Here is a 12,763-nt window from a genome sequence, read left to right as displayed (position 1 = left end):
CCAGGAACACAACACAACACAACTGAACAATACTACAGCACCAGAACTGATCTGATAACCAGGAACACAACACAACACAACTGAACAATACTACAGTATCAGAACTGATCTGATAACCAGGAACACAACACAACACAACTGAACAATACTACAGCATCAGAACTGATCTGATAACCAGGAACACAACACAACACAACTGAACAATACTACAGTATCAGAACTGATCTGATAACCAGGAACACAACACAACACAACACAACTGAACAATACGACAGCATCAGAACTGATCTGATAACCAGGAACACAACACAACTGAACAATACTACAGCACCAGAACTGATCTGATAACCAGGAACACAACACAACACAACACAACACAACTGAAGAAACTGTAAACGTTACTTCAGAATGGAACAATTCCATCAACAGGCAACCGGCAAAGAAAGTGTAATTACAGTTAACTAACTCAGTAAAAGTGTTATTACGAGGCTCAGGCTCTGTCCTTGTTACACAACAAGATTCAAAATGAGCTCCAATTAAAGACACACGGTTTAGAATCAATAATCAATTATTTCAATCGATCAATTCTCCACTTTAGGAAGAATCCAGCGCCTTTCTAGTTAGCATCGGTGAAAAAGCTTCGACTACCGACCTAGCTTGTCGTCTCTGTTCGCGATCAGCAGTCAGGTGACGGCCCAGGTAGGTTCATCTGTCCGCTCACCTGTTAACGAAACCGCCAAACCGCTCAACCGGAGACTGCTAACGGCTAACCGCTAACGCTGCCGCCGGTGCTAATGTGCTAACTAGCGCAGGAAGCCCCGAAAACAGCAGAAAAGCATGAGCTGTACGACGACAGACAGGTAAACATGTCTAACGTGTACCTGAGACGTTAATCAGCCACATGAACTCACCTTTCCCGCTCAGGTGTGACTGTAGAACCGGGTGTTGAGGATGTTAGCATGCTACGCGAACAGGCGTCTGTGCTGGCTCACGGCTGTTTGACTGTAACGGTCAGCGGAGCCGCAGAATTTAGGTAAATTTAGGTAGTCTTTGTGTGTCTGTGCTGGAAACACGCTGTTAGGTGGTCACAGTAACAGCAGCAGAGTTGGACCGGTCCCTGTAGATTTAATCTGTGTTGCTTCCTGACCGAGCAGACGGACCTCCGGTGACCTCTGACCTGTTTTTATATTAGAAGAATCTTTTGTTGTCATTGTACACACACAACAAAATTACATTTATACTCTGAGATATGTTTATATAGTAGTATATAGTACAGGTGAGCTGGCCTGTGTTGGAGTGTTGTTTGAGTATAAGACCATTTAGGTGAGTTTAGTTGCTGAATCTATTAATGCAGCTTGTATTGCCTCCACCTCCTGCACCCTCTATACTTTCATGCCCCCTACCCGAACCAGGGTCTGTATCCCCACCCCGCTTTCACTGGTGCAGTTGGAGAGAGGTCAGAGTAGGTGATAGTGCTGTTTGAGATAGTTGTCTTTGTGTGAGGAGTGGTGATGGCTGGCATTAGGGGGGTGACGCTGGGACGCCAGTGTTCACGGTCTAGCCTTCTGGAGGTGTTGTGGGCCTAACTAGATGAAACACCGGTGAAAGGAGGTTCCCACCTGATGACCCCGAAGACATGATAGCTACCACCGCTCACTGGGCTAGTTGGATATCATCTGTAGGGAGCATAGAGCAGTGTGAAAATTTGTTGGTAGGAGGGTGTTCACTGAGTCTGGTCCATTTTTTTGTCGCACAAGTTTCTTGTGTTTCTCTAAAAAAAAAAAAAAAAAAAAATATATATATATATATATATATACACAGTTCCCAGACAACCACACACACAGGGGCCCCTACTACACAAACATGCAGAGAGGCGCACCTGGAGCGGTTTGTGGGACGGTGCCCTGGAGGTGGACTGGCACCTCTCCATCCTCCAGTCCACACTCCACATTTCGCTGTCCGGGCTGGGACGTGAACCGGTCCCAACCCACTGAGCCACTGCTGCCTCCAGGCCCAGGGGCCCGGGGCCTCAGTTATCACCTTAAATAAAACCCTGCAGCAGCTGTGGGGCCGACGCCCTTGTTGTGATAAAAATCATTAACCCTTTCATGCACAAATTATGAAAACCTCCCTCATGATTTTGATTGTTTTTATTACTCTATGGGCATGAAAAAAAATTGACACACATTTTTCAAGGTGTTGGTAACAAGTCCCCTGGGCTGAACGATATGCTTTTGAACTTTTAACTGAAGAAATTTGGTTTTAATAAAGCATTGAATAAAATAAGTTTATGTGAGTACTATAAAATACTTAGGGGTTTTTTTTTTTTACCTGCAAGGGTCTCCTAGAATAGAAGGAATGGACAATACATTCAGAAAAACACATTTATTTACTTGTTGTGTGGCTTACAAACATTTGGCACAAAGATGGAGGATTCTTTTGGATAAATGATAAACTCATATTCAATCCCAACTGTTCTGCATCTGAATGAAACAGTGCAGTGATGATCAACATCTGGACTGTGGACCCTGGTCCAGTGTCTCCGCTTCAAGTATCTTCATTTTAAAGGCTTTTATTTTTTTACTTTTTTTTTCACAAGCAGCAGCATGTTTGTGTATCTCTGTGTTACTACACTCACTGTGGTACAATGAGGCAACAAGAATGATAATCCATGTCACCAGCAGCTCAACAGTCAGCCAACAGTCAGATCAGCGAGCCTGAAGGAGACAGAGGAAAAGTACTGTCTGACAGTCTCGACTGGTGCTTCTTTGTGTTACTTTCATCTCACATGGAGGCTCCAGTGCATTTCAGTTTCAATCCAGATCAAAGTGATGACTGGAACGATGGATGTTCAATAATGTGGAGGTGTCTGCAAGCAGACCCAGAATGACCAGAGTCATTGTTCAGATTGTTTACTGCATGAACTGTCAATTCATCAGGATCTTGATCAATATTGTCATTTATTGAGTGATTACACTTATTATGGGTAACCATGAAGAATTGTGCTTTGTCAAATTGTAGACCAAGTGAAACCACCAGGGTCCAGTAATGGCCTGAATTAGCCATTAGCTTTAGCATGTAGCCTTTGAATGTGGAGCTGCAGTGGCTGCTGGTTCTGGATCAGCTGAGTGTGTGAGAGCAGCTCTGACATTAAGGCAATAGTTAAAGACACACAACAGAGTGTGTGCATAGCTACACACATGTGAAACACAACACGCAGCTACATAGACAAAACAGAGTAAGGCGGTTAAAGACAAAGATGCTGTACAAATTTTCAATAGGCTCTTTACACTTTGGTCATTGAAAATAAACACATGTAGATCTGAAATTCCTGTAGCTTATACAAAATACAAGAGATTTGATACGAGCAGCTGTGACAGAATAAATACACACATCAGTCACGTTGATGTTGACACCTGGGAGTAAAGAAACACGCACAAGGTTTAAAAAGCTTCTACAATCAAGTCAGACTGGCTCCCATTACAGCACAGGTCATCTTCACCATCACCACCATCATCAGCATCATTGCTGTCAGCTGTGATTACAATTATGTTCACAATAACAGTAAACAGGTTGTAAAGAGACAGTCTGAGTGAGAGTCCAGGATCAATATGACTGATTATGTATTATTACTTATAGTTTTGATCAGCGCTGGTTTTCCAGTTTTAAAGTCCTAAAGGAGACACAAGCTCGTTGTGGTTGTGACCAGATGTGTGGTGGCTGAACATAAACACACAATACCAGAAATTTGATTATCTGTCTCTTTAGTCACGTATGGACTGGTTTTGTGAGTCCTTTATCATCATCATCATCATCATCATCATCATCATCATCATCAGTGGAGCTTATTTTAGACTCACTGCACTGCTGCCACCAACACACTGATTTACTGCTGAATGTTTACATCATATTTCTCTTAGTTTTACATCTTCAGTAGGAACCACTGAGCTTAGAAACAGGGAGAGAAGAGTTAAGGGACAGACCAACACAGTCTGAACATGAGAGCAGATTTATAGATGAAATTGCATAAACTGAAGTTTCTACCTGATGATCAGAGAATGTGAACATTAAAAATAATCAGCTGTCTGTAGTCTTACTCTGAAAGTCCTGGCTCAGCCTGTCAGCTGGTGTCGTGTGTTGGCTGGTGAAGATTGGTGTGGAGGTGGGGAGAGGGGGCGGTCAGATCAGACCTCAGCTGCAGGTGGAGGTGAGGAGAGTGAGCCACGGTTCCTGTTGGATGGCCTGATGTGTGTGTTTTGGTGATTGGTGGAGGCAGGTGTGTTTGTTACAGCTGGGTGGGGCCTCGGCTGTAAGGCTCATTGCCACCTGGGGGGGGTGCCGTCACCAGGCTTCTCAGGTAGACACGGGGGTTCCTCCTCCTCCCTGAACCTGGGGCAGAGCTTGGGGGAGGTGGTGGGGGCGGCAGGGAGCCAGGGGGCCTCAGAGCTGACATGAGTGGCTGCAGCTCCTGTGATGCCCCCCGATCATCCTCCTCTTCCACTTCCTCCTCCTTCTTCTTGTCTGGGAAACGGAAGGAACCCTGCAACACCTGGGCTACGATGGAGGAAGTGCTGCCTCCCACGCTGCCCGGTGGGGTGTAGGAGGCTGGACGAGGCCCCACCATTCTGGACAGGGCGCTGACGCGGGGATGGATGGGCTCGGGATGGGCGGGTGGGGAGGACATGCTCTCCAGAGAGGAGATGCTCTGATTCCAGGCCTGCTGCAGGTCCACAGGGATGATCTTTGTGGCCTCCACGGACACACAGGGGGGGGGGGAACCCACGCTGCCCTTCCATGGTAAGTGGCTGTCCCCCACGGGGGGGGAGGACGGGGTGGAAGTTGGACTCTGACACCCCTCAAGAGCTGCAGGGACTGATGGAGAAAACACAGCAGCAGGACAGTTAAAGCACCCCTTACCCGGGTCCCCGCCCCAACTGATGTATGACCTCTGTGCCAGCTCTGCTCTGAACTCATACCTGATTTGGGCCGCTGTTTAGGTGTCTCCACTTTGCGAGCAACAAAGGTGATCCCAACATCGTCCTCCCTCTCTGGGTCCGAGTGTTCAGCTTTATCTTCCTCCGACTCCACAGGAACCACCACAGGATCTAAACACACACACACACACACACACAGGAGGCGTGGGAATGATCAAGTGTAACAGGTGAGGCTTTCTTTAGCTCCTCCCCTCATTGTGCGTTACCTTTGTCTTGCCAGCTGACGTTGCGTCTGGGCTTGTCGCCACCATCTTCCTTGGCATCAGATCCTCTGCGCTGTTGAGAGCAGAATAAACAAGTGAGGTCGCCTGTAGCCATAACAGGAAGTAGCTGACCCTCTATTAGCCAATCAGCTCAGTTGCTCTGTTTCGTCAGAGCGAGTGATGAAACACCATGACTGTAATCAGAAGAAGAACCTACTAATTAGAGCTAAATATTTGTTTCACTGACAGACATAATTGTGTGTGTGTGTTTGTGTGTCACCTTCTTCAGGCTGCGCTCCTTTTTGTGACGTTTGTATCTGGTGGACTTGAACGTCTCCATTCGTGTCTTCATGTTCCTCTGAAACACCTCCCTGTCCTGACGCTCCTTCTCCCCCAGAGGCATGAAGTGTCGACTGTAGTGGGACTGATACTGAACAACAACACATTACAAAACACTACACAACAGAAAACAACCCGGCACAGCATGACACATGATCATATTTCAGATTCTTCGAGGTGAGAAGCTGCAGCTGTGCTGCCAAAATGACATAATTCATGGTCGACACAGGATGTCTCAGCTGTCTCCCCTCTGTGATGTTACCCATTGTGTTATTTGTCCTTTGGTCACCATCTTTAAAGGAGAAGGTGGATCTGACCTGTTCTGGACTCCTGATTGGGTAGTACAGTCTGTCAGTCACTCAGTAGCCTGCCCCCTAACCCCTCCCCTTTCCCTCTAAATGGAGCATGGAAAATGAACATCACGTTGTGTTGATTGACTGTTAACTAGAGACTGAGACCATAAACTCATAGATAGAGTGAAGGTTCTTCAGACCAGAGTCTAGGTCCAGATTTAGAGAAAGTCTGAGGTTTTTCATTGAGAATGTCCTTGGAGGATCCGGCAATCTTTTTAATTTAAAAACAGACCCTTCGATGACCCTGGAACCTCCTCCTGGGCGTCATCAAGGACATGCTCAAGGCTCTGAGCACCCAAACTAGCTGATTACGCTCTGCGGGACACAGCTCAGGATGTGTGTGTGTGTGTGTGTGTGTGTTTCTTTATATGTTACCCGTCTCCTGGGTTTGTACAGGTTCTCTGCGAGGACATGGTGTGTCTCCATGTCCTCCTCCACTTTGGCTCCAGGGACATTGTCAATCACCTGCAGGTCCAGACAAACCCCACTGCCGTTCTCACGCCTGAACATGGCAACATGTTAGTACGTTAGCTGTCAGCATAACAACCACTGAGGACTGATGGGTGTAACTATCACTGATCATGTGATACAACATGCGGAGTGATAGAGAGATTGAGCTCAGTGAGTATAACCCCGCCCACTGTGCCCTTATGCTGAAAGTATGAAGACGAAGACACACACACACAGAGTCATGTGACTCACAGGTAGTTGGTGACGTTGGTGACCTCGGGGAAAGAAGCTCTGCTGGCCATCGAAGGCAGAGACAGTCTGGCTGAGGTCAGGACGTTCCCCCCCTACATTTACACACGCACACACACACACACACACACACACACACACACACACATCGGTCAAAGGGTAAAAGTCTTCCGGATGAATCTGTCAGGTGACCCAGGTATGTTGTCACCTGACTCACCTGGTCGATGACACTGATGGCGTCTCTGATGTTGATCTTCTGATAGGCCTCCCACAGCTCGCTCTTACTGTACACAGACTTCCTCAACAGCAGCTTACTCAGGTAGTTCTTATCAAACTGTTCCCACCTGGGGAGGTCCAGAGAGAGAGACCGAGAGAGACCTTCTGTTTCAATATTGATGATGAAACAGCTCCCCCTGGTGTCCTCTGTCACTCATTATAACAGTCCACATGTCTCCCTGCCCCTGTATGTTATTATGTTAAATGATTTAGTTATGACTCTATGTTATAATCATAGAATCATACAATAATATAATGATGATGTAATTGTGTGTTTTTGTATTAAATGAAGTCATAATGACTCACTTGTCTCTCCAGTGGTGATATCCCTGCAACCCTGCAATGTCCTCCACCGCCGTCAGGATGTGGTCAAAGGCCTGAAACACACACAGACAGGTTTAGATAAGTCAGCTCCTGAAGACTTAGAGGACCATAGACAAAGTGCATGATGGGTCAGTTAACTATGGGTCCACCAGCTTCAGTCAGAGACTAGAAGAGGAGGAGGAAGATGAAGATTGCCTCTCACCCTCTCATGGATTTCCTCGTTAATGGTCGGCTTCCTGCTGGTGGAGCGAGGAACTTTGAGCCAGTTGACCAGAGGTTTGATGGTCAGACCCTGAGACAGAGAGACAGACAGACAGACACAGAGAAAGAGAGACAGGTGAGTTTTGATTAACTTAATCTGTGACATCTTTTGGATCATCAGAGAGCTGAAAGACCAGGTTTGGGTCCCTGAGTCTCATATATGTTAAAGAGGAAGTGTCTCTGCTCTAACCTGGAACATTACTGTGAAGAAGACGACCACAATCGTCGTGGCAACAAAGTAATCTTTGGCTTTGACCTGCTCGGCATCCAGCAGTACCACTAGAGCAAACGCCACCGCTCCCCGAAGGCCACCATACGACATCACCACCTGGTCAATCTTGTCCAATGGAACAAGCCGAAAGCGGTTGAGAACCCAGGTCTGGCCAATTACACCTGGAGAACAGAGGTCACTACAGGTCAGGACATTGCTGCCTCAAAATGAAGATCCATTTGTTTCAGGAAGTAAATCTGTGGTTTCCTTCTTCGTGTTTAGGTGTCCTGGTGTACGTGACGGACCAATAGCTCTGAAGACGAAGATGAAGATTAGAGTGCAGGACACCAGGCCAGTGTCCCAGGCCCACTTGGACTTGTCCACGGCTGAGATCCCCAAAAAGATGAAGATGATGGTCTCAGCAATGCTGGCCAGAGTCTTCATTGTGTACTTCACTGTGGTTCGAGACTTCTGGGAAATGTTGGCCTCCACATATTTGTTGGCTCCGATACCACAGAAGGTCATTCTGAGACAGAGACAGAGACAGAGAGATGAAGGTAGGACCTGAACCAGGTCTAATAAGAACCACCAGGACAGTGTGGGGCATCTAAACAACACAACATTACACAAATCAAAATGTAACAACTCACGACAAAATGGCAGACAGGGAGAAGAGCTCGGCTGTCAGGTACGCCAGGTACACCAAGAGAAAGACAAAAAGTGGCTCGATGATGCGAACCCGCTTGGTGAAGCGAGTGATGAAGCCCAGGATGACAGCAAAAACCAGACCCACCAAAGTCCCTCCGATGCTGACGATGAGGAAGGAGGCTGGAGGAGGAATTGGAAGGAGAGTAAGGTGGGTGGGGCCAGGGGCCAGGGGCGGGTCACACAGGTGTGTTTTTCTCTGCAGACTCACCGACTCCTTTGAAGTAATCAGCTGTCTGAACGTTGGAGGGTCCCACTTCCACAAAGGAGATGTAGACTTTATATAAGACCTGCAACACAGATGTCAAGAAGATGTCTCCTGGGACAAAAACTGGACCACCAATCAAACAGCAGCTGAGAAAAATAACCAATACGATAAAGGCAAAAAGGACCAGAAACCAGAACCCAGATCCAGATGTTGTTGTTGTCCAGGTGGAGGATAAAGTTTTAATGTTTTCAGGATGAAGGTGTGATATTTTCTTTTTGATTATAGACTATTCCAACTATATTCCATCATATTTATCCCATGATATTCCAACTCCACATTGAAGATCCCCAAAAAGAAACATGAATCTGGACCAACAAAACCGTTTTATGTCTTAAATGGCACCAAGAAGCTTCATAGTCGGAACAAAAGAGACAGACTGAATGACCTGTCTCTCTTTCCCATGATTCCTTTCACCTGAGTTATGTCAGAGCTCAGTGTGTGACCAGGATTCTGATCATGTTAATGTCACTTCCTGTCTGACTGATGTGGGAAACTAACAGGAGCTCTTGGCCTGTTCAGTTATTCCCACAGTGTTTCTGGGATTAGCTCATATTCGGAGTTCTGCGGAGGATTAAGAAACTGCTCAGTTAATCTGCTCACAGCAGTCTGATCGCACGTTACTCATGAGTGTGACCTGTTTGCTCCTGTCCGGCCATCAGGACGTCTGTCTCTGCTGTCACATCTGGATCTCTGTTTTCTCTGTCTCATGACTCAGTTACACAATCAAGCTGCTGCAGAAATACAGCAGACCAACACGCAGACTCTGATCCTGAACCTTTTGATGCTTGAACTGATCCCTGAGCAGCACCAGAGACCCAGAAGCCCCAAGAAGCAGAGGACCATCATAGATCTGAAGATCACAGCTCAGGGAGAAGTCGCACAAAAAGACACAAACAGATAATCACTGACCCCAACATCCATTAGCAACACTGTCAGATCTCAGAATGAGGTGTGTGTGTGTGTGTCTCACCACAGTGACAGCGTCGTTGAGCAGCGACTCTCCGAACACGATGATGAAGAGCATGTCGTTGACATGAACCTCCTCAAACACAGCCAGCACCGCCACAGGATCCACGGCCGAGATCAGCGCGCCGAACAACAGGAAGTCCATCAGCTCGGCCTGCACGCGCTTGTCTGACAGACACACAGACGGTCACTGAGACAGTGACTGACCTCTGATCCCCATTAATAGACCTATGACCCCCACAGTGACTGACCTATGACCCCTAGTAGTTTGGCAGAGTACAGACAGAAGCCGGTGCAGAAGGCATTCCACAGCGTTCCCACAACGGCGTACATCAGGATGGCGCCCAGGTTGTCGAAGAAGAGGCGGGCCGGCATGAAGTACCCAGCGTCGCCCACGATGGTTGGCAGCAGGAAGAGGAAGAAGAGGGCAGGCTCAAGCTGGTACAGCTGTTTCTTACTGGCTATGAGGACGACCCCGCCCAAGACCAGACCCAGCAGGATCAGCATGCAGCTCTCTGGGACCACCGTGGTGAAGCGTTGGGAGAAGTGGAACACTGAAGGAGGAGAGAGCTGTCAGAGCCGGAAACACCTGATCAGGTAACCAATGAAGGTTCACCTTCATCGCCAGAACCTTCAGGTGGAAACGGCAGATTTATCTCTCTGTCTGTCCGTCTGCGTGTGTGTGTGCGTGTTTGCAGGGTTAGTAATCTGACAATGACAAGACACACACACACAGCAGGACAGACATTAGTCTCTCTGATGGCTCATCCGGAGGATCAAACACTGAAGGGGAACCATTTAATCAGATTTAAAAAAGATCACTTTGACGTTGTTCTTGTTGTCGTGTAAAACAGTTTTATCTCCTTGTTGATCAGTTTATTTGGCCTTAGCCAGTTTCACTACATTCATCCAATCATTCATATATTTAGAAGCTCAGGATGTATGAGGCCTCAAACATGTGATGTCTTTGATCAGTCTGGTCTGAACTCATTTTATAGTGTTTATATCAGCGTTGACCTGATGACCACTTCCTGTATTGGCAATTTGACTCCTCCCACAAGACACTGATAAAAAAAAAAAACAAACAACAGAAGATCACTATGGCAACACTCACATGCACATCACACACAGCTGAAACTACCACAGCAAATGACAAGTGAGGAAAGTTACTGACTTTAATTCATGTCCTTAAACAGCATCAGTCCACAAAGGTAGACTCATCCACCTGAACCTCAGCTGTGTCTGTTTTTAAAGGAGCCACAACCACAACACAACCCAAAACCCACAACACAGCAATCAATACAAAACACAAAAAGGTCTCAACCACTGGGACCACAACAGAACAAGGTCTACAGAGTCCACCTGATCCAGACCTGCTCAGTATCATTACTGCTGCAGAGGTAAGGTAGACCTTCATCACCACCACCAGCTTCATCATCACCATCGCCTTCATCAACATCACCACCATCACCTTCATCATCATCATCATCACCTTCATCACCATCACCACCATCACCTTCATCACCATCACCACCATCACCACCATCACCTTCATCATCATCATCACCACCATCACCTTCATCATCATCATCATCACCATCACCACCACCAGCTTCATCATCATCATCACCTTCATCATCATCATCACCATCACCACCATCACCTTCATCACCACCACCAGCTTCATCATCATCATCACCTTCATCATCATCATCACCATCACCACCATCACCTTCATCATCATCATCATCACCACCATCACCTTCATCATCATCATCATCACCTTCATCACCATCACCACCATCACCTTCATCACCACCATCACCTTCATCATCATCATCATCATCACCTTCATCACCACCATCACCATCATCACCTTCATCATCATCATCATCATCATTATCACCTTCATCACCATCACCACCATCACCTTCATCATCATCATCATTATCACCTTCATCACCACCATCACCATCACCACCATCACCTTCATCATCAACACCATCACCTTCATCATCATCATCATCATCACCTTCATCACCACCATCACCACCAACACATCACCATCACCACCATCACCTTCATCATCATCATCATCATCATCATCATCACCTTCATCACCACCATCACCTTCATCATCACCACCATCACCTTCATCATCATCATCATCACCTTCATCACCATCACCACCATCACCTTCATCATCATCATCATCATCACCTTCATCACCACCATCACCACCAACACATCACCAGCTTTAGAGGACCTGGACCAGCAGAAGTCCTGCTGGGTCTTAATGGAGGTTCAGAGTCTCAGAGACTTGAATCATCCGGACCAGAACCAGAACACACAACAGGATGACAAAATATCTGAATCGATACACAAAGAGTGAATCCAGGTCGAGTCCAGGTCCAGGTGTGTGGGTGGTTCCGTTCCCAGCGGACCAGCATCAGTCCAGACCTCTGACCTCTACATTCCCTCCACTTCTCTGCTCATTAAACTCAAACTCTGAACCGGTTCGGGTCCCACAGATGGGAGCAGTAAAGTTCCGGTCCCGGTGCTGGTCCGACCCCCCAGACTTACGGATCTTGGCCACACTGGCCACCAGCAGCCAGATGGCGATAATGTAGGGGGTCTGGACGTAGCTCCACTCCCACTGGACCACCCGGTACCCGCCGCCGTGATGAGGATGCTGCGGCCGCTCCTCCTCCCCGGGCCCGGCCGGCTCCTCCGCGGACCGGGCCAAGGCGACGCCGGGCGCCCCGGACTCCGGTCGGGGCTGGGCGAGGAGGAGGAGCGGCGGGGAGGAGGGAGAGGCGGGGACCGACGGAGAGAAGCCGGGTCCCGGCCCCCGGAGCGGCGGAGAGCCGGTGACGGGCAGGTCGGCGGCCGCCGGCAGCAGCAGCAGCGTCAGAGCGAGCGGCAGCATCTTCCTCCGGAGCTCAGAGGATCCACATTCCCCCGGACTTTATACCGACACCGACAGGAGGAGGGGACACCGGGGCCGGACATGTGACCCGCCCCGCTCCGGTTTAAAGAGACGGACCGACCGCAGGCGCTGTCGGTGCCGGTCTGACGACCGATTCAGGCTCCGGACCGGACGGGTCCGGACTGGAGACTGGGTCAGGCCCGATGAGTCCGGTCCTGTTCAGGCGGACGGACTG

The 12,763-nt window shown here is 48.1% G+C and overlaps 1 protein-coding gene across 1 annotated transcript; it reads right to left on the bottom strand.

Annotated features, from left to right (window-relative positions):
• Positions 1-2,409: 2,409 nt before the first annotated feature.
• slc9a5 (solute carrier family 9 member A5) lies at positions 2,410-12,528 on the bottom strand. The gene is made up of 16 exons (XM_029497409.1): positions 12,183-12,528; positions 9,851-10,153; positions 9,604-9,767; positions 8,577-8,655; positions 8,311-8,488; positions 7,966-8,186; positions 7,640-7,842; positions 7,391-7,480; positions 7,171-7,241; positions 6,806-6,932; positions 6,592-6,683; positions 6,265-6,391; positions 5,478-5,627; positions 5,201-5,270; positions 4,977-5,105; positions 2,410-4,872 (listed from the first exon to the last, which is right to left on the bottom strand). The coding sequence occupies exons 1-16, from the start codon at positions 12,526-12,528 to the stop codon at positions 4,286-4,288; spliced, it is 2,937 nt and encodes a 978-aa protein (XP_029353269.1). The 3' UTR covers positions 2,410-4,285.
• Positions 12,529-12,763: the final 235 nt, after the last annotated feature.

This window comes from Echeneis naucrates, chromosome 3, assembly GCF_900963305.1.
Source record: "Echeneis naucrates chromosome 3, fEcheNa1.1, whole genome shotgun sequence".
NCBI lineage: Eukaryota > Metazoa > Chordata > Actinopteri > Carangiformes > Echeneidae > Echeneis > Echeneis naucrates.
The sequence above is the reverse complement of the archived record's forward strand: the minus strand, read 5'-3'. Positions and strand labels throughout refer to the sequence as shown.

What these genes read in the sequence shown, in the direction of transcription:
- slc9a5 (XM_029497409.1), bottom strand. Translation starts at nt 12,528, where the DNA reads ATGCTGCCGCTCGCTCTGACGCTGCTGCTGCTGCCGGCGGCCGCCGAC. An exon ending in TCCCTGTCTGCCATTTTGTC is followed by an intron (nt 8,187 to 8,310) that starts GTGAGTTGTTAC and finishes TCTCTGTCTCAG; the next exon opens with AATGACCTTCTGTGGTATCG. An exon ending in AGGAGCGCAGCCTGAAGAAG is followed by an intron (nt 5,271 to 5,477) that starts GTGACACACAAA and finishes TGCTCTCAACAG; the next exon opens with CGCAGAGGATCTGATGCCAA.